Source organism: Culex pipiens, chromosome 1 (genome assembly GCF_016801865.2).
Source record: "Culex pipiens pallens isolate TS chromosome 1, TS_CPP_V2, whole genome shotgun sequence".
NCBI classification, from domain to species: Eukaryota; Metazoa; Arthropoda; class Insecta; order Diptera; family Culicidae; genus Culex; species Culex pipiens.
In genome coordinates this window covers 85,389,798-85,411,621 of record NC_068937.1, presented here as the reverse complement: position 1 = coordinate 85,411,621, position 21,824 = coordinate 85,389,798, and the positions used below count along the sequence as shown (strand labels likewise).

At 37.9% G+C, this 21,824-nt stretch overlaps 5 protein-coding genes across 5 annotated transcripts; 3 read left to right on the top strand and 2 right to left on the bottom strand.

Annotated features, from left to right (window-relative positions):
* Positions 1-1,001: 1,001 nt before the first annotated feature.
* LOC120428785 (glycolipid transfer protein) lies at positions 1,002-4,084 on the bottom strand. Its single transcript, XM_039593872.2, has 4 exons — positions 3,789-4,084; positions 3,669-3,724; positions 3,334-3,609; positions 1,002-1,755 (listed from the first exon to the last, which is right to left on the bottom strand). Exons 1-4 carry the CDS (start codon positions 3,916-3,918, stop codon positions 1,588-1,590), a joined length of 630 nt encoding a protein of 209 aa, XP_039449806.1. The 5' UTR covers positions 3,919-4,084; the 3' UTR covers positions 1,002-1,587.
* Positions 4,085-4,518: 434 nt separating this feature from the next.
* On the top strand, positions 4,519-8,528 carry LOC120428783 (uncharacterized). The gene is made up of 2 exons (XM_039593871.2): positions 4,519-7,487; positions 7,545-8,528. The coding sequence occupies exons 1-2, from the start codon at positions 6,445-6,447 to the stop codon at positions 8,122-8,124; spliced, it is 1,623 nt and encodes a 540-aa protein (XP_039449805.1). The 5' UTR covers positions 4,519-6,444; the 3' UTR covers positions 8,125-8,528.
* Positions 8,529-9,891: 1,363 nt separating this feature from the next.
* Positions 9,892-11,599, top strand: LOC120428791 (putative inositol monophosphatase 3). Its single transcript, XM_039593888.2, has 4 exons — positions 9,892-10,692; positions 10,762-10,910; positions 10,981-11,098; positions 11,161-11,599. Exons 1-4 carry the CDS (start codon positions 10,185-10,187, stop codon positions 11,412-11,414), a joined length of 1,029 nt encoding a protein of 342 aa, XP_039449822.1. The 5' UTR covers positions 9,892-10,184; the 3' UTR covers positions 11,415-11,599.
* Positions 11,600-12,529: 930 nt separating this feature from the next.
* On the top strand, positions 12,530-14,723 carry LOC120428786 (uncharacterized). Its single transcript, XM_039593873.2, has 4 exons — positions 12,530-13,357; positions 13,787-13,848; positions 13,909-14,304; positions 14,499-14,723. Exons 1-4 carry the CDS (start codon positions 13,028-13,030, stop codon positions 14,599-14,601), a joined length of 891 nt encoding a protein of 296 aa, XP_039449807.1. The 5' UTR covers positions 12,530-13,027; the 3' UTR covers positions 14,602-14,723.
* A 793-nt stretch (positions 14,724-15,516) lies between these two features.
* On the bottom strand, positions 15,517-21,580 carry LOC120428774 (trypsin-1). Its single transcript, XM_039593858.2, has 3 exons — positions 21,278-21,580; positions 16,486-16,675; positions 15,517-16,255 (listed from the first exon to the last, which is right to left on the bottom strand). Exons 1-3 carry the CDS (start codon positions 21,357-21,359, stop codon positions 15,622-15,624), a joined length of 906 nt encoding a protein of 301 aa, XP_039449792.1. The 5' UTR covers positions 21,360-21,580; the 3' UTR covers positions 15,517-15,621.
* Positions 21,581-21,824: the final 244 nt, after the last annotated feature.

Here is a 21,824-nt window from a genome sequence, read left to right as displayed (position 1 = left end):
ATTAATAAAATAGATTGCGTTTCTTCATTATGATTAGTTAAACTTATAAAAATAAAAAGAAAAACAAACTTCTTTACTCAATAATACACAAATAATACATCACCATTTCATTTTATTCGCACCGGTCCCACCTGGATATCAACTCTAAGCTGCTGCTCTACAAGACGGTGTTCAAGCCGGCGATGACGTACGGTTACCCGGCGTGGTACGACTGTGCCGCTTCCCATCGGAAGAAACTTCAAGTCAAGCAGAACCGGCTGTTGAAGATGATGCTAAACCTGGATCCTTTCCACCCGACTGACGACGTCCACAGGATGGCTAAGATGGAGTTGATCGACGATTGGCTCCAGCGAGTGCTACCGAAGTTCTGGATGGGGTGCGCCACCTCAGTCAATCCCCTGCTGCAGCGGTTGTCCCCTTGAGCTGTGATATTAGAATAAGTAACGCCTCCTTTCCTCTAACTATCCCACATCTATTAGCTATTTCGAAGGTTATTTTTGCATTTTTTTTTCCTTCTCTGTCCAATTCGTTCTCCTTAGTAAGAGTAAACTCTATCCCCATTAAGAACAAATCAGCTGTTGAAAGGTAGTCCATATCTCAGCTCAGGATAACAACTGCACCAATGTATTTGTTAAAGCAACCAAATAAATGAAATGAAATGAAATGAAATTTTATTCGCACTAGGATCATAAAATAAAAACACTGATTACAAAATCGTTTGTTTGTGCTTTATGTTGCCAAGGCTACCGCCAAGGCACCCTTTGATTTGCAATGTTTTTTTTCTTACCGTAACAAAACAACAAAATGCGAAACACAGCGGACGAGCAGACGTTTTCCAGTGCGATTGTTTGTAGTTCTAGTAATTTACGGAAATCCAAGTTTTCTCAAATTACGGAATACCGAGGTTTGTGGAACGTCGTAGCATAGAAAGGTGATCGATTTCAAATTTATTTCTTTAATTACAGAGGAACGTTTCTTTGCGAATGTTTGGGTGCAACTACTCTTGTTTATAAACGTTTATTTCAGTTGGATTTGGTTGGCATCTAATTCTATTACACTATACTATGAAGTAAATTAAGTTTATTGTTTGAAAAAAACATTTTGTTCAATTATTTTTGTTATTCTAGTATTTCAACCTTACAACAATACATCGTGTGTTATCAACATTGTCCTTGACGATTGCAGCCCCAATTGAATGTCTTCGATTGTATTTAGGTTATTCTGGAAATCTTTTGGACAAGGCAAGCGAACATTACGAAACCTTTTCTATCATTTTTGACAATTTTTCTTTAAATAGATACCCGATTTTGCTGGCTTCTGGATACTTTCTGTCTTCATACAAACTCCGTTGCAAATTTACTTGATGACCAGTGAACCTGTTTTAAAATATACAACTAGTATTGTAGTGCAGGGCTTCCAATGTGCATTGCTTGTGCTGCAAGTAGGTTCTAGCTTTTCGGTTATCCGGCGAGCGTCACACTTTCGAAGGGAACAGTTCCAGAGCCAAAAATCAAACATCCTCGAAGGTCGTCAAAATAGTAAAATTTCCATTATTAGTGACTAGAGTAAAGTCTAATAAAACCGTTGCTAAACTTTGTACGTTTTATTCAGGTTGTTTGCTTCGAAAAATGCGTTGATATGGTCAATGTTGGCACGAAATGTAATCAGAAACGTTTTCAGAGCAACGATGTTGTTGTTGTTGGTTTGTGATGATCCCAAAAGGGCGGTTCTCGTTGGAACGTAATGGTGTAAAACCTAGAAAAAAAATACAGTGAAAACATTTCTCGGGTTAGTTCGCAATACGTTGCAACTACCTCATAATTGGTTTTTTGACTAAATCAAATCTAACTTACATTGTTTTTCAGTGAGCATTTCTTGGGTGAGTTTTCAAAAAGCCGTAAGAGCCACTATGATCTCCGGCACTTATTTTCGTTTTTCTCTTAATTGAAACAATATTTCTTTTGTTTTAAGTTAAGAACATTTGAAGGACTACACGTAAACAATCTCAAGCATTTTTAAAATTGGTTATTCGTAAGTAGGTCTAATATCGATGTAAAAAGGGCTATGTTTACCAATTGCTCTTACGTCTTTTTGAAAACTAATCCGAGATTTTCGGACGTGCAGATGAACTACTTAAAGCATTTTAAAGATAATCCAGTCCAAGGTCGATTATCCGAAGGTTTCTTAGAAACTTAATTTTACACTCAATTCGAGTCCTTTAACGTGAAGACTTCTATCATAGCCATAATTGTTGTTGCCATGATGTTCAAAGTTATACATTTTTCGTCGCTGATTCATTTTCAATTGAATTTAATATAGAGAATTTTAGAGTGATGATCAATTTCCTTCGAAAATGATCAACGGATTCACCTTAACCCCACTTAGAAAATTGAATGAAAATCGAAATCGAAATCGAAAAAAGACTTTGTTTACAATTGACGTCTGAGATCTAATGCAAACTAAACTAAGATTTGTATAATCGCAGTTTTTTTTTTATCTCTGTTGTTTAAAAAGAAGAGAATTTCATTATGAGAAAGTTTATTTATTTTTTCAAATATGATTTGTACCATTCTTTTTAGTTCATGTAATGATTTGTTTCATGTGATGTAAATTTTAATGTGAACAATGCACCGTCCAGATCGCATAATTGAGTGGAAAATTCTTGAGCTTTGGTGTCTTCAGGTGGTTGCAAATAGGAAATGGCAACTTTGAGCTCGATTAAAACTTCCCAATAAATATTTTTGGATTTTTTTTTTCTAGAAAGTTGTTGAACTCCCCAATCCAAGCTACATTGTCCACAAAACCAAAATTTTATACCGCAGTCTGTGCCTTCTGCGACTAATTTTATCAATAGCATCAGAGCAAACCATCAAATAAGAGTTTTTAAACGTAGCAATTCAAGGTTGAGTTTAAGAGAAAAGCGGTGTTAGAGACATTTGTTCGAAAAAATACAGTTTAAAACATTTGTTGGTTTTAAAATATCAGCAAGATTTTTTTTTAAATTTTAGATTGATGAATCACAATTTTCTGTAACTTTTTCAGAGAAATATTCTATATAATCGATAAAAAAAACAAAGTTGCACTACACCTCCTACAAATTATTTCGGTTCACCCCGCAAAATGACGAAAATGAGCCGCAACGATTTTTAAGGTTTAATTATCAAACACTAAAGAAAAATGTTAAATCCATGAAAACTATATTATCAATCTTGTCTGAGAAAATTTGGCAGCTTATTCAAGATTGCAAATTAATGTTCAATGTTCAATCGTTCACATACTATATTTAGAATTACTCAACCACATAGCATAACAGTACATCAAACATGCTCTCACCTGAAACCCTTTCTGTGCGAAAAACCCGTGATACGGCAGTAACGCGTCTTCGTAGGCCTTCTTAAGCAGGTGTTTCACGTTATCACTGCAGGTGGTGTCGTCCAGCATGTTCCGAAAGAACCTCTCGATCATTTCCAGCGCCCGCTTGAGCCAAAGTAAGCCCTCGGTCACCGTGTCGAATGCGTTCGAGCTTTCATTCCCTTTGCTATCGCACAAAATTAGATCCTCCAGATAATGAAAGGCTTTATCATTTTCGTTATATTTGGCCTCCAGGCGCTGAAAAAATGGAAATCTTTAAATTTATCAACTTGTGCATGTGGTTTCATACTACTAACCTTTACATTACCGCGCATATCCTTTACTATAGGTGAGAACAGTATTCCGAATGATTCTGCAAAATTAAATGTTTAATTTTTGTAAAGATGCGCGAAATTGTACAATTTCTTGAGACATACCTATACTATCAATAACATTTTGGGCCGATTCGAGAAATGCTTTGGTCACAATTTTGTTTTTCTCACCGTCCAACTCGGGAAAACACTTGAGTTTTGAAAAATCTATCCTCGGTGCCAGATCAGCGGCCATGGTTAAACCAATCGGAAAGCAAGCAAGCGACTAAGTGACTGATTCACGACACACGCTGAGAGCTCTGGTGGTGTGGTGAATCATTGTCGCGGGCTTGTCTTTTCCTCCATTCTGCCTTCCTTTGGGGCTTCACTTCACAGCCACGACCACAATCAATACCTTTATCAGCTTGGCGTGTGCGCTGCTTGAAACTCAAACAACGAAATCACCGCCAAACACACATCAGATATTATTTTATCGCATGAGAAACGGGTGTGTGTTTTTACCTCTGGCTTGGCTTATTCTTGGTTTATGAAGGCAGAGATTGTCATGTGCACTGCTGAACTGTTAGCACTTTCGTGAATACAATTTTGAACACATGCCACAATGCATGTTGGCGAGATGCTTACTTATCTGCTGCAATTTTTAAGAAATTGAAAAGCTTGTCCTGAGTCTCCTGAACCCTTTTTTTGTCATAACTTTATTATATTTTATCATTTTAGTAGTTTTAAATCGCAATGGCTAGATGTGCATATGAAATAAACATTGAATATATTTGATTTTGCAAACATTAACAACAAATGTTACATGAAAAGTTAACTGTCTGTCAAACCCCGTAATATTACATGATACCAGGTAAAGCATATGATTTTGACAGTCTTATGAACTGTAAATTTATGCTGCCTCATGCTGCGCTGTTGCTGCTCAATCGATTGTGTGCAACGTTCAGGGTGGTTCAATTCATTTCTTGAGAACAATTTTGAAACACTCTTATACCACATACACAGTCTGGGCATGTTTGAAAATTTACTTGCAACTTTCCAACTTGCAACGCATTTGTATTTAGCCTGTCGAATATTTCATAGTTCACACACAAACTTACTTTAAAATACTTTATTTTTAGTTTATCTCATCAGAACAGATAATTGTCAAGTTTCTATGGCTCTAAACTTAAACCACTCAAACCCTGATACAAAGTGTAAACTAAAAAGGTTTCGATGCACAAATATATTTAAAAAAATAACATCGCCATTTTAAGAGATTAGTTATGTATAAATTGAACATATATATAATTATGAAAAAGACAATGTATACATCTGGAGCAACACGAGAAAAGGGCGGATAAGCATTTTGATAGCTGGAACTTTTTCGCAAATTACGAGCCAACAAGTAACTTTTGCACAAAACTCGATGTGTTAAACAATAGCTGGCCTTCCCAGCTACCTTCTAACGATGCGGGTTTTGTTAAATAGTTAACTGTTGTCTCGGAATTTGCAAAATAGTTCTAGCTGTCAAAATGCTTATGCGCCCTTTTCAAATGTTGCTCCAGACATTTAGCATGATATTCGAAGATATTATTAAACATTTCTAGAATGTTTAAACATTTCACACAATGTGTCATCCATTTAATCAAAATACAGCTTGTATTTTATTGTCTAAAACTCGAAGAAAGACAGTGAGCAAGCGAGTAAATTTCCCTCGGTTTGTCTTGTTTGATCTAGAGATTGAGGGGGTGATAGGTATTTATCTCCTATGCAATAGTTAATTTTTCTCGACAACTTATCTTCACAAAATGGCTGTTGATGCCTTTCGCACTTCTGATCAAAAATGGATAACTCTAAATATCTGAATGTTGTATTTAACTGAGTTATACAATCTATGGATACCTACCGCAAGACAGTTCGGAAAATGGAAAGTGAGAAAACTTGGTAAGCATCTCGAGCACCTAGGCGAATACGAAATCACATACACACACAAACAGACATTTGTTCAGTTTTCGATTCTGAGTTGATAAGTATAGATGAAGGTGGGTCTACGAGCATTCCATGAAAAGTTAATTTTTGAGCCTCAGAACCCCAGCGAGGAAGGCAAAAGCCTCTTACAAAGTCGACGAGGGTAATGCACCCCTTTTGGGCCCTAATGTGAATCAATGTACTTCTATATTTTTTTTTTGAAAAGGTCCTATAAACAAAATTTTCAATGTTTGCTTTTTGGGGGTTTTAGGAACCGCATTGAGTCAGGGGTATTTAAACACACCCAAATAGCAAAAAATGAAAATTTTGTTCATAGGACCTTTAAAAAAGTAAAAGCAAAAATCCAGATTTGTTCGGTAATGGAGATGGTACTAAGGCATGTACCGCCAGTTAGTGCATAGTGGCATAGATATCAGAAATTCATTTTAAAAGTAGTGTGTCCATACGAAACTTATGCCTTTGACAGATGCCAGGCTATGATTTACCCATTCGAATTCTAAGGAAAGGGTAATGTTATCCAGCTACACATCTACAAAAGACATCCCCTTAAAAATCCTTTTTTCTCAGGTTTGCATATTGCCCCTTCTCCCTCTTATCACTGATAACAGATTTTTTTTGCATAACGTTTTTGTGCAAAAAAAAAAAAAAAAATTATAAGAGAATAAGAAGTAGGATTTCGTTCGACTGAAGATGGTTGCCTTTTTATGCTGTACCACCCTAACATTGATTTCGCTACTCTGCTATGCATTGATGGACACCGGCTGGAAACAGTGCCGAAGAAGTGGGTGGGTAGATGGCAGTAGTCAATGACATGTGTGTGCGTACGCAGCACACCCTCTTATTACATTATTGCTACGAGCATAGATCGCACCGCCACCACCCACTCGGCAGCAGCTTGGCGACCAAGTTTCTTTTTTCCGGAGAGTTATTACGGCCGGTGCAGCGAGCTATATTTTCGAAAGTTTTGCAATTTCTTGGAGATTGTCTGGAGATGTGCAACCAGGACCATTCCATCGAATCGGTTAGCGTGGCCGACAGTGAAAAGTTTACCTATCCGGTAATTTTGATTAAGGGTTCGCTGGGGAATCGCTGCGAGACAGGTGAGCTGAAGGTGCAAATCGATAATTACGACTGTCCTGTATCGAAAGATGTTCGGTTCATCAACGAAAAGCGGGGCCAGTTTAAGGTGCTGCTTCGGCTGAAGGAAGGTGAAAATCGAGTTACGCTGACCTACTGTAGTCGGGAGCTCGAGTTGAATTTGTTTTTCGAGGAGTCTGAAAATCCGCACCGGATTACGCCCTTGTACATAATTTGCGATGGGCACGATGGGTGTTTCCAGTCAGATACAGCGGAGAATAGTATTGAAAAAGCGTGTGCAAAAATCACGTTGGGCATTCAGCTGGTGCAATCGCTGTACGCGGAAAAGATGGCAGAGAAATGGTCCAGTAGAAAGACGTTCACGATTGCCGGCGATTGTCTGCCGTTCCGGAGCTCGCTTCCATTGCAGGAGTCCAAGGCGATGACCGATCAACAACTTTGGAACTTTTTCGCGAAGGAAATTCTCCAATCGGAGCTGTACACTTCTGAAAAGCAAAAGTTTATCGGTTTCATCAGTAGCACGTACTACGAAGGAATCTCGGACAACGATTTCTCGTACGAGAACATCAAGCGAAGAACTACGGGCAACGTGGCACTGGGAGGGGGAGGTCTTGCACTGTTTGGAACCGGATGTCTGTACACCTGGCCGGATCGATTGGACGGCATTGTACCTGCGTTCCTGAACACGACTCTTGTTAATCGAGAATTGATGATGGACGACAGCAACTATCGGTACACGTAAGTAGCTTAAATAGTTGATTTTAAATACAGAAGACCAAGAATATTTATTTCTAGTTACGGAGGCTGCTTCGCGACCACGATAGGTTCCGTTTGCCACGAGATGGGCCACATCTTCGATCTTGGCCACACGAAGGATGGCATCATGGGCTCCGGATTGGACCACGTGAATCGTGTGTTCACACTTATAACAAACACGGAAGATCTTCCGGACCGAGTTATTGGGCGGGGAGGACCAACGCGTAAATCGCTAAACAGCAAATTGACTCAAATCAAGCGGCCGGGCGAGTTTCTGCTCAAGTATCAGCAGCAAAAGGAAAGTGATGTTACGTACTTTGCAGACAACTGCGCCGTAACCCTGCGGTTCCACAAGTGGTTCAACTACAGCCCCAGTAGTAACGATAACAATTGTGATACTAGGATTAGCTTTAACTTTGTAACACGGATTGTAACAAGCGTCCACTCGTTTCTAAAGTTGATTGAGCTACGCGACAGGGTGGATGGGATGTTGAAGGTTTACTGGTCCTTCCTAGAGACCGACACCGACAACTTTCAGGTCGTGGACACCATTCAGCTAGATGGACTGACATTATTTGTGATCGATAGTTATGGTAATATTTTAAAGCAAGATTTGTAAGCAGGAGTCAAATCGAACCCGATTCTTAATAAAATATGGCTTCCGTCGACAGTAGAGTATGTATTTAGATATAGTAATATAGCAAACGACCAAAGTCATCGAAACGCGCTGTAAGCCGTTCACTTACAATAGTCTTATGTATTGAAAAATTAAACGTAAACCCAAAAACAACTTTTTAGGACCCCCTTGAGAGATTTACAAAATCTCCTCCAAAATCTACTGTGTTCGATTAGTGTGTAGCTATAACTGCTTTGTCGAGCAATATTAATATGTTCGCTCAAATATGAAAGTTCAAAACTAGTCGAAGTAAAAGAAATTCTCACACACGTTTAGTTCTAAGCTATTTACACTAGTGATGCCTGTACCTTTGATTGCAATAAATAAAATAAAATGTGTGCACGAATGTTGACTTTTCATTGTTTGTTTTTTTTTTTTTCAAACTCACTACTACACAACATTACTAGGTGGTTTGTATACCGTCATATGGGGCCAATTGGGACAGCAGTATTTGGATATTTTTTAACTGCTTTTTGATAGAAAAAAAAACCGAACAACAAAAATAGAGCAGCGTTTTCCAAATTTTTTAAGCATTTAACTGCCGTTCTACGCATAATTGTCCCATGTTCAAAAAAGTGCAACTGAGAAAAACGCGATTGAAATTTTTCGACCGATTTCTGTGTTTCTACGCATAGTTGTCCCGTGGTTTCCTATTCGCCCTATGTGTCCCTAATCGCCCCAGTTAGCAGCTTATCATCCTTATTTGTGATTTTCTTGCTATACAACAGGTAAACAATACATAATGCTTAGCAAAACTAATGGTTCCGTGTAAGAAAATACTTGGCGGGACAATTATGCGTAAAAGTACAACGATGGGACAAACAGACTCGGTGTTGTTTTTAATGAATTTCCGAACAAAGTACCAGATTTTATGTGTTTTTCTTAAAGTACACATCAAACTAAACTTAAAAATGTCATAAAGTCAAAATCGTCCAAAACTGACATGGGACAATTATGCGTAGAACGGCAGTTAAGTACTCTAAAAACTGCTGCCCCTATTCGCACTGTATTCCCGATTCACCTAAGTACACTCAATTTATTTTATTTTGAAAACTTTTCTTGTTTAATGTTTCTCTTATTTTATTTTAGGTTTGTGTACATATGTCAAAAACCTTGTGTAGTTTTTGTGCAGAAAAAAATAAGTTTTTAACTCGAGAACCGAAACCTGTTGCAAATATTTTTTTGTCTCTTCAAAATTGGTTCGAAAATGCGTGGGGCATTTTCGATGTGCAGCATCGCAAAAAGTTTTTTTTACCTTCCACGGTTCCAACATTTGAACGAAAAAGTGTTCTAAAATGTCACTGGTCCAGTTGTTTTGAAATCATAAGTTTCCAAAATTTCTAAGTATTGACGAAAGTTTTATTTTTGTGGTGCAGGCATTTTAGATTGTTTTGAGTTGATTAGACTTCTATGTATTTTCAGTTTTATGAAACAAATATTTTTTGCCCCCTGATTTTGATTCAAATTTGATTAAAATGGGGTCTCGAAATTCGAATTTGATGTTAAAAGTAAGGAAATAGAAAAAGAACACAAAACACACAAAAAAATACATTTTCCTTTGGTCACAAATTATCAAATGTGTCCAATGTGCATAAGACACTAAGTGACAAAACAAACCAACGAATATACTATACCATAAAGGCGACCTAAAGTGAGCTAACGTCAGTGGTTTTGTCATATTCCATAATACGATGACGGGAAATGGCAGAGAGGAACAAAAATAAACCGAGTCAAGCTACGTCTACACCTATCGTCTGACTCCCATAAGAGTTGTAAAACTTTTTGTTAAAGTAATCATTAAAGATTTACTTGAAAATCATACTTATAGATATTTTTAAACAATTTAGTTACTTTGTGGCATGAAAAGAATATGCTTCGAAAATTACTGAAAATGAAACAATATTAGAGAATTTGGTGTGATTATTTTATTCGTTTTGTATTTTGGGCAACAAGAAATCCTTATAAATTTTAACTAGAATTAGTACTCAAACACATTAACCAATATGAATCTGGGTGGATCAATTCGAATAAACAAGTGCGGTGTAGTTTTAATAGCAATAGGTCTGTTACTTTTCCTATATTACCTATCGACCGGAAAGTCTGGTAGTTCAAACTACGCTTTGAACAAAAATCCGAACGAAGTCAACTTGCGAAAGCTGCTAATTGGTTCCATCCAAGCGGCTCAGCGTGGTGGACTCGAGGTGGTCGAAGTTTCCAAGAGCATCGACTTGAAGGTACAAAGCAAGGGAAAAACTAAGGAAGGTGCTAATGATCCGGTGACGGATGCGGACTTCCGCTCGCACTGCGTAATGGCGGACGGTTTGCACCGGATATTCCCCAATTTAAGGATCATATCCGAGGAAGACAGTGCCAAGCAAAGCTGTCCCGATGCAAAACTGTTCGATCTGGACCCGACCGTTATGCATGAAACTAATGTATTGGATGAAATTGTAGACATTGAAGAGGTGACCGTGTGGATAGATCCTCTGGATGCAACGCAGGAATACACAGGTTAGATGCCAATCTACTATTTTATGGAACCTATTATATATATTTTTTGTTTTTCCATAAATTTTACAGAATCTCTGACAGAATACGTGACGACGATGGTATGCGTGGCCGTGAAGGGAGTTCCAACGATCGGAGTTGTTCACAACCCGTTTACGAAGACGACCGTTTGGGCTTGGGTCAACAAGGCAATGTCTGAGCCACTGTCCAACATGAAACGGGTAGAGTATATATGTTTGTGCAGGTTTCTTAGAGCGATGTATCACTAACAGGATAATTTTTCTTACAAAGGACGAAGAAGTAAAGAATCCCGTTTTAATTGTGTCCCGTTCTCATACCGGCGATGTACAGAATATTGCTAAAGAAGTTTTTGGTAAAAATGTTCACATCATTAAGGCAGGTGGAGCAGGTTGGTCATATCTTTTATCTGATAAAAATTACTCAATTTTGAAATAAATCTTACTATTCAAGGATACAAAGTGTTGAAGGTGCTCAACAACGAAGCCACGGCGTATCTCCACTCGACGGCCATAAAAAAGTGGGACATTTGTGCGGGAAATGCCATCCTCAACGCAGTCGGTGGCAAGATGACTGACTTGAACAATCAGGAGATATCGTACAGTGACAAGGATCCGTTCGTCAACGAGAAAGGTTTGCTGGCGACGGCATCTAGCAGTACCCATGAGCAGTACATCAAGAAGATTTTGGAGAAAAATCTGTTGTAGAATCTGGTTCGTGTTCTTGGTTAAGTCATATTGTCACTACAACAAATTAATTCTTAGTTTTCTTTTGTGATCCGCTGCACATGCAAAGTTCCTCGAGTCAATCTCTGGTTTTGAATAATTTCTAGTGACAGGACTATAGTTGTACAATGTACATTTCACATTTGAATAAAGTTCTTGTAAATCAACCTTGCTATTTATTTTCTTGCAAATTTCGAATTACCTTATGAAAAAATAAGTTTAAAACTAATTTTCATGCATTTTAAATCACTTACTTTTCCTGAGTGCTGAAAAGTTTATTAATTTGAGTTGCAAAACGTTGTCAATGCTGAAAAGATCTTCTGTACCAAAAATAAGAGTATCGAATAGTTTAACCCTATTTTGATGGTTATTTTGTAACTTTTTTTCCTTCAGTAGATTTACTCGTCTTTACATATTTACAGCACCCGCAAACTCTGTTCCCAACTTTGAATTAATCAGCTGTTCAAGGTATTCCACATCTCAGCTTAGGATAGTAACTTCACACAAGTATGCTTAAACAACGAAATAATTTAAATGAAAATGAATACAGTGGACTCTTTGGCTGACGATCAATATAGAGATATCTACGTGCGCATGTATTGCGTGTACGTACACGAAAAAGATTGAGGTTAAATTTTGTCCGGACAGCAAAATCAAATGGTGCGCTAGTGTGTGTACGCGAAACGTCATAAAGCTCTATTGCTTCAGCTGTCAATAAATTTTTAGTCCCTTCAAATAGAATACTTTGATTTTTCGTTCTATACAATCGTTCTACAATCCCTTCAATATCGACAACGAGAGAGTCTACTGTAGTTGAACTTTTCAGCACTTGTTTTTAAAAGTAATAATTTTCATTTTTTTTATTGGAACGGTTAATTGACAAAATACATGAACATTAGACTTATATTACCATTCAATGAATGTTTTTCGGGATTGCAAAAAAAGTTGTATGGAACTCGCTGCAAAACTTGTTTTTTTTCAGCACACGTCGTATTCATTCAACTCGTTGAACTGATGAACGGTGAATTGAAAAGTTTTTTGGTTAGTTTTTGTTAATATATTACATGAAATTGTTTTAGTTTCATTCTATACTCAAAAATAGAAGTAAACAATACAACAAGAAAGACCAATCCATTAAAACACCATGACGTAAAAATACGTTACCTGCAAGAATCAGGCCTCTAACTCGCATATGTTCAGTTAATATAGTCAATCGACTTCAATTCCACCAAACTGAGGGCGTGTTGCTTTCTCGCTTAGAACAAAAGGCGAACTCTACAACGTTTGCACCGAATTACCTGTCCATGTACCTGATGATCTATTTCCCCACACACGTTTCGAACATTGATTGAACTTGTTGTTGCATGTTCTCTATGCATGGTTTTCTTCTTCTTAGCAAAACCAAAAATCAAGGATGTGTTCGTTTGTTTCCGAAGGATAATGTGGAAAGAAAGATTGCACTTATCTCAACCCAGCTTCAGTTCTTCTATAATTGTTCGTATTTTGTGTAGATACTCGTCAGTTTCAAGCTAGATCTTGATCGTGCCGCAGGTCAACTGATTTTTTTTTATTCCCGTTAAACCTAAAACATCAAAATGTACATCAAGTGGTCACCAATAGATTCGGTTACGGCCAGTGCTAAATCGTTTGAGTTGTCAATTCTTAAGAAATATTCAAATTTCATGCTTAACGACGCTGAGCAATGTGAAAACAGTGACTGTAATTGTGTCAAGAAGATCAGCGTGATATTTGTTTTGTATCGGTTTATGATGATTGTGAGCTATTTGTTCTTTCTTGGTGGCCTGTGGCAGTTAGAAGTGATTCTTAAGAAAACAATACGAAACCGTTGTGGAAATTGTCAAAAGAAAAGAATCAAATCTACTAAAAAACTTTGCAAACATTGCTCGATATCTGAAGGAAATAGTGTAAGTTGAAAATACAAAATTACAATTTTATTAAAACAAAAACAACGCGAGCAATTTTGTAGGAAACATTTTCTTTTAAATTTATTTTTACAGATAATCATTATAGAGAAAATAAATTCGGTTCAGATATGCGTTTCTAGAGTTCTAAATCTGCAGAAGTTATTGTTTGCGCTGTTTTTGTAAATGTCCTAACAAAATGTGTTACAGTGGACTCTCTGGTTGTCGATATTGAAGGGACCGTCGAGAGAGGGAGTTATCATATTATAGAACGAAAAATCAAAGCAATCTTCTTGAAGGGACTGAAAATTTTATTGACAGCTGAAGCAATATTGAGAAGATCGACTGCCAGAGATTCCACTGTAATCAAAAAAATCCACTTAACCATCAGTTCAAACATCAAATTTTATATTTTTATTTCTGTATTTTCAGAACGTTTCATCACTAGATAGCAATGATATTTCGGAGGACGAACAACTCACTAGTGTATTGAAGTAAGTATGCAGCATTACAATACTGAAAAATCATACTAAATAAAAAATAACCGATTTCAGCTCGTTTAACGACTGTGTCAATGAAAATGTACACATTGTAAACTACCGAGAGGAAGAAACGGAAGCTGATGGATTTCTTGATGACGAATACATCGACATTCTGGCGAATTCGCAGTTTGCAGAAGACGACCACAAAGATTTGGAATTGCTACTTCAACCGTTAGAAATAAACTGGGATTCTCCTGTGCCAATTGAACTGACACCATCTTTGGACGATTCGTTTCGAGATGATTCTAGTGAAATATATTTCGACGAGGATTATGTTTCTATACTGGGTGTCGATGCTCAAAATAGTTTTGAAGCACTTAAAAATAATGAGCAACTAGAGGATGCAAATGAACCGTTTTCTTCAGAGCCGGTCCGAGCAATGCTAGACGTGCCGTCGAGCAATTCACCGTAAGTTGTTTACAAACAGTTTGATTTCAGTTTTAAAAATTTTTCTTGCTCAAAGAGTCTTTAAACCGGACAAACAATAAGAAAAAAAGTTCTCGTGATGAGGCGTACACAGTTACAAAATCAATAATTGAATATAAAATCTTTTTAACCTGCTTTCATGATTTTCTAAATAGTTCTGTTTTGTTTTATTCCAGGATATTCGACGATGAAGTTGTAGCTGCAATTATTGGAAATACCAGCCAAGAGGTGTTCTTTCCTTCTGGTTTCGAAAATGAAACCGAATGGTTATATGCGTGATCATAGTTTAGTAGAGTACTTATTTGAATATAAACATAACCTAGTTAATAGACTAGTTTGATTATGACTATGTAAGTCCCAGTCCTGAAACAGGTAATAAAAAAAATGTGATGAGTGAAATTGTTTCATTTTTTAAGAAGACGGCTGCAATCATTGCCAATTTTTTTTAACTATTTCTTGTAAGGAAATCATCATTAATCAATGTTTACCGACCATTACGTCAAAGATTGGTTTACAAAATTATATGAATTTCGAGACACATATTTTTAAGAACAAACATTCTTTCAGTGCCTTCAAGATCGGTACAACTGGCACATGATGATTCATTTTGGTAGAGAGAATCGTTGAAATTGGTGAAATATCCGGGCAGATGGTAATAACAAAATAACAAAAACTGTTAAAATAACAGAAAGTGTTATGGAATCTTCTTGAAAAATCCATTTTTGCAAAAGGGTTTAATAACTGCTTATGTTATCATCTAAGCCAAAACAACTTTGGAATCACATTTTGTTTTTCAATTAGTGTTTATTAGAATTTAACAGTTCTGCTCCAGGATGTTACCAGGATGATGTTGCTTGTGGAGCAGGTGATGATAGGTTTTTGTCCATAGTTTCAAATGCATTATCAATATTTGGCTTTCCGCATTTTTTCGATTTTTTTTTTCAGAAATGCTAATTTAATTTAGGGTAGCCCATTTTTCTCAGTAAAACCAATGCCTGTAGGAAATTTTACCACGAACATTTTAAGAAAATGCAATATTGACACTCCAAGGTTGAGATATTTGAGTTATAGTGAGAAAAAATTGTCCATTTTTAGAATTTCTCGGAATTTACAAGCAAGGTATGTTTTCTTATAGTTATTTTCAATGTAAACGTAAAAAAAGGAAATTTCTTTCAAAATTAACATCCTGTTGGCTAACTGTAAACTTTTTAATAACCTAAGACTAGAAGATCAGATTGTACAACGAGGTAGAAATATCACATTTTGTTAAAACAAACCACTCATCAGACGACAAACTTCTCATCGTTTCACGATTTCACCAATCCAGTTGGTAAATTCACTTACTCTAGTGTAGATTCCCGGAAATCCCGACCTCGCGCATCCAATTCCCGTTGACACGATACCAATCAGAACATCACCGTTGGTCACCAACGGCCCTCCGGAGTCTGCCCAACACGAATCGATTCCACCGGTTCGCTTACCTGCGCAAAGTTGTGTATTTGCGATGGTCCTCGGTCGATTTCCATCGCGGTAGAATGCTTCACAGTCCTCATTCCGGAACACGTCCACCACTGCCCGTTGCAACGTATCGGGTTTGACTCCTTCCTTGCGATTTTCGTGACTCCAGCCCCAGCCCGAAACGGCCGCTAGTTTACCCTCGACGTGGCCGGAAGAATCTTGGCTGGTGGCCAGGCAAATTGGTCGCACGTTTTGATTAAAAAAGATCACCTTGGTAGACTCCAGGAGGGCAATGTCATTGTACGGCTTACTACACAAGTACTCTGGATGAAGCACGATGGACTTGATGGTCATTTCATACGCAGTACCAAGTCCATTATCAATTCCTCCGATTTGGTTTCCTTTGAGTTCAGAAATTTTGTACAGTCCGAGAATTGCTTTAATAAGAGCCGGACGTATCGGCTTGTTGAGACCACTACGAATGTGCATTTTTAATCAATGTTTCTAGTATTAGTACATTCACGAATAACGTTACCACGCTTTCTGACCAATGTAGCAATAATCCCAAATGAAAAAAAGTTAAACAGACGTTCCAACGGTCAGTAATAACCTGTTAGTCTGGTACTGGCATTTTTTTTTTCAAACGAAAACAATGGTAACGCCATTTGCGGTGAATTAAATTTTGCTTTCAAACCAACAACTTACTTGCACCCGCAATGACCGGCCGAGATTAGCCATCGTTCGTTCAATACCGTCGCGCCACAGAAGTGGCCACCGTACTTCATGAGACTTGCAATATACGTCGTTTGGCCACGCACCGCGTCGGAACCACCGACGATTCGCTGTCTCCTGCTGCTGCTGCTGCTCCCGCCGGTGCCGCATGGGATCGATGAAACTGTGGTGGTTGGTTGAAGTTCAATAACATGATAGGTTGAGAATATTATCTGCTCTATTAGTTGCTAATCATAACTGTATGCGTACGCAATGGGATTCATTGAGTCGCTATAGTGTAAAATATATGACAAGTGAATTGGATGCTAACAGTTGAATGACTTGAAATACCCGCATCGAGTTGCTACCAAGAATAACGAATTCATCGAAATGATCTGGGAATTAATTTGCATGAATTAAATTTTGCAGTTATTTACGGCAAATCAAAATTTAGCTCGTGGGAAACTACATGATTGAAGCTTAAGGGTTTTTGCCTTTGTTACTTGGGAAAGAATATAAAAAACAACTCGATAAATTATTTTCCTTTTTAAGCCTAATCCATCATATTCCCCCACAAATAAAACGAGGTGGCACGACCATGCCATGTTTTGGAATCTCTATCTCACTTTGACGTTGAATCGCTTTGTTGATCTATGTCGATTTTTGGATAAATTGATTATAAGACGTCTTTAAGAACTGTTAGTTTTCTTGTTTTATTTTACTATATTTTCAAGAATTTTTAGCACCTTATCCATTTTTTTCTGAATAGAATACACAAAAATACTAAACCAACAAATCGGATGTTCGCTAATTCGAACGTATTCGAATTAAAAAAACACTCAAACGTCAAACTGATTTATCGAATCAACCACTCGAATTTGATTATTTGGGATCTAAACTGCCGCTCGTAGCAAGTCCGTCCTATACTGCCGCTCTAATCAAGTCTGTCCCATATGTAAAACCAGCAAGCCGAGAAAAACGCATGTCAAATTTGTTTTGCCCATAAGGCTACGTGTTAGAATTTCACGAAAAAGTGGATTTTCTCCGGTTTTCTAGAACAAAGTACAAAATTTTATTGGTTTTTCTGATAGTTTACATGATTTCGAACCAAACTGCATCATTACCTCCAAATTGACGAAATTTCATATGGAACGGACTAGCTTCGAGCGGCCTTCCATCGGATGAGGAAGTAAAATGTCGGTCCCGGCCTTGGTTGTTAGGCCGTTAAGTCATTCGAGGTGTAGGAGTCGTCTCCATGCCATAATTTTGTGTCCTCGACTTGGGTGAACGAGGTGGTGATGGTCGAGGCACAAAGACAATAATTACACATTAAAACTACATTTATTTCACTAATTACAAGACGAAACAACAAGTTAAAATGGGCCGAGCCAAACGCGCTGGCAGCGCGCGATGGCGGCTGAGCTTGTTCTGGTTGATGTTCAGCTCTTGTGACATCGACTGCGCGGTAGCTTCACTACCACCAGTGAGTCGAGCTGACGAGGGACGTCCATATCTTGCGTATGCAACATCTCCCCCCTTAAGTTCCTGTTCCGGCGTCACCATCCAGACGATCTGCGTTGAGACGTTGAGGGAGCCGAACAGCAGGAACTACTGTTGATGGTCGACTGCTTGGGCACGTTGGTTCTGCTTCACCGCCACTGTCCGAGTCAAACCGGTTCGCCTTTTTGTCTGAACTCGGCGGTCTTCCAGACATCCAACCGACTGGGTGCGATGCAGTCGACAAACAGTTGTTTTTGTTTATCACACGGTGGTGACCGTTATCTGTTGCTGTGACCCGTGAACGGCGCCGGGTCATCTTCTGGACCAAAATTCTGCGGGTGGATGAACACTGGCCGTGCGACTCGCTGTGCAGATGCAGGTGGTTCCAACGGCCTGCCTCCTGGCGTGATCCTGCAGAGCCCTTCGTGAGCTGAACTTCGGCCTGTGTACTGCAACTGCGATCGGTGTGGAGTCGCAGTGTGTGTTTGTGTGTGTGTGTGTGCGCGCAGCTAATGTTTACGTTTCGATCGCTTTGTTCAGAAATTGTTGAGCACGTGGTTTCGTAGTTTTGACAGCCGTTGCATTCGAATTAACGAATCGGCTCTGTTTATTCTAATATTTAATAATTATTCAAATACATAACACATACACTCAACCCCCGGTGGTTGGTCACTTTTTCGTTTGACACTTTTTTAGTTTGTACCCCGCTGGTTGGTCAAAGTCAAACTAAAAAGTGACGAACTGTCACTTTTTACACGGCGCTCACGCACACTATCAAAACAAAAGTTTGATAGTGTGTGTGAACTCCGTGTAAAAGGGGTGTCAAACTAAAAAGTGACCCCGTTCGTTTGACAACAGTTGGTGTCAAACCATCGGGGTTTGAGTGTATAGGATATAGTCATAAAAACTATTTATAACTTTCAAAGTTGCTATCTGTGTGTCTTATTTTGATTCATTTAGCTCAAATGTGACCCCAAAAACAGTGATCTATAAATGTCTAATCCTAGATGGCGGCCAACGTGGTGGTTGTAGTGTAATCATTTAGTTAAGTAACTGGCAATCAACCACTCGAATTTGATTATTTGGGATCTAAACTGCCGCTCGTAGCAAGTCCGTCCTATACTGCCGCTCTAATCGAGTCCGTCCCATATGTAAAACCAGCAAGCCGAGAAAAACGCATGTCAAATTTGTCCTGGCCATAAGGCTACGTGTTAGAATTTCACGAAAAAGTAGATTTTCTCCGGTTTTCTAGAACAAAGTACTATATTTAATTGGTTTTTCTGATAGTTTACATGATTTCGAACCAAACTGCATCATTACCTCAAAATTGACGAAATTTCATATGAAACGGACTAGCTTCGAGCGGCAGTATATGTAATTTCGTAAATTTTGAGTAATGATGCAGTTTGGTCCGAAATTGTGCGAACTATCAGAAAAAATCAATAAAATTCAGTGCTTTCATCCAGAAAATCGCAGATTTTTTTTTGTGAGATTTGACTTGCATTTTTTTCGGCTTGCTGTTTTTACATAAGGGACGGAGTCAATTCGAGCGGCAGTAAACCCCAATATCAAGATTCAAGAGTTTTTTTTTTTCATTTTTTGAATATCAGAAGATTCTTTGCGGTCCTTCGAATAATTGAAACTTTGTACCGTCAGTGGGTCAAAAAACGATACACCTCTCGTATTTTCTTAATAACTAAAACAATTTAAATAACATCGAAAATCTTTCAACGTAGATTTGTTCTTAGATAGTTTACTAACATTTTCCCAAAATATGGTGGATTTTGATGAACACTACCTTAAATGCCTATTGTTTGAAAATTGACCCAATCTCACCCCTTAGAGGGGGTGACATTGGGTCAAATGAAACTAAAATGATGCTCTAATACAACAATATGGAATACAACGATATGGTCCAACAGTGTTTCTTGTTCGAGGGAATCGTATTGACACGCTGCAGTGTTTGAAGTGGAGATTTTCAAACATTTGAGTAGTTTTCGAGCAATTCTAACAAAAATATTAGAAAAATGATTTTTCTAGAGGTCATTTTTGGCCAAAAACGTACCCCAACTTTAGACAGCTGCCAAAATAACAGGATTTGTTCTAGGAACGAGATTTTTTCAGCGAAGTCATCTTAAGATGTCCCCTACACAACCCTTTCAACAGAATTCATTTTCATTGAGAAGAACCTGAGAAATGGTAAAATCCGTCAAAAATCACTTTGACCCAATCTCACCCCCCAGACCCAATGTCACCCCCACTGACGGTATAATAGAAGCTTCATATATTCGAGTACTATTGACCCTACAAGTTAAAAAAAGAAAAGTTTCAATATTAAACTACCGTCATCAGGGGTGACATTAAGTCTGGGGGTGCGGAAGCAAAGACTACAAAAAACAAACCTTCGATGACACTTATGCGAACAGGAGCAATGTAATGATAATCAAATAATCAATTGGTACTCAGAGTTCAGAAGACTGACAAAAACGTTCAATAAAATTTGTATTGGCCTTTAAACTTTTTTGTATTTTCCTTTCAGGCCTTAATTTGGAAATTTTGATATACCCATCAGGCCTGAAAGGGTTCAAAAACGTATTGCTTGTAATTTGTTTTTTTTTTTGTTCAAAATCACAAAATAAAATGAAGAATGTTTCATCAACCTCATCACAAGTTATTAATTTACTTGAAAACGAAACAATCCACGCTACAACTGGTATGAAGCCCTGTTGTAAGATTACGAATCACGGTATGGCGGAAGCAAAAAATTATAAATCGAAAACACCCATTTGTACGAGATTTGTACGTAGAAATTTGTGTTTCACCTTCCTGCTTAAAAATATGTTAAATTCAAAATATTCTATCGGTTCGCGTTTTTCTGAAAAAAATGTTTTTTCATACTAATGGAGACGCCTGGTTTAAAAAAAAGTTCATTTAAAAATATATTTTTTTCGAAATTTTATGCTAATTAAAGGTTAAAAGAAATGTAAAAAAATGAAAACGTCATATAATGAGACTTATTAACAAATTTATAGAACTATCTTGAGCCACCATGCGCCTCCTCCTTGGTACTTTATATGGGAAAACACATTTTTGGCCTATACTTATAACACGTAATGTCACACCTGCTCAAGTGCCGATTTTCAGAGCAACCGAGGAGTGTATGTATGTGTTCACTTCGCCACCTTGCCACACTATTTCACAATTCACTATTTTTCTTTTTTTAACACTCATATTTTTGAGTTCGTTGATTTAAAATGACAAAATACTTCACATTCTCGGTTCTTACAGTTGATTTGACTGTTGATGCTCTCACACAGGAAAACCAAGATAACACCTTGCCACAATCCTCTCTGCAAACTCCATCGCATGGTTCTGATGTCAAAATTTGATAATCGCAATGTACATTCAACCTATTCTGACCCGCTGGAGCAGATAGCAAATGGTTTACAAGAAAATCCGACCCGAAATGACACTGCTAGCCGGAAAGACAGCCGCTATTATATCGAAACGAGAAGGTCGTCCTATACAAAGCAAAATTGACATACCCCAAGAGTTCTCACCCCCTCTAGGAGGTGTAGTCAGTAGTATCAATATCAATTATTCTTACACCCAACGGCATACGATTCATTTGCGCATGTGTGTAAGCGTCTTCCTTTCATGCAAAAGCGTCGCCGGTTAAGCAAAAGCTTCGACAAACAATAACAAAAGATGCTTCCACCTCCTCCTTTTGTTCCTGGCTCATCATAGGGTGTGTACTAAGCATCACGATGATACCAATATCATCATATTCCCGTTGATGATCAACGTGGTCGACGCGTCGCGACGCTCGTTTC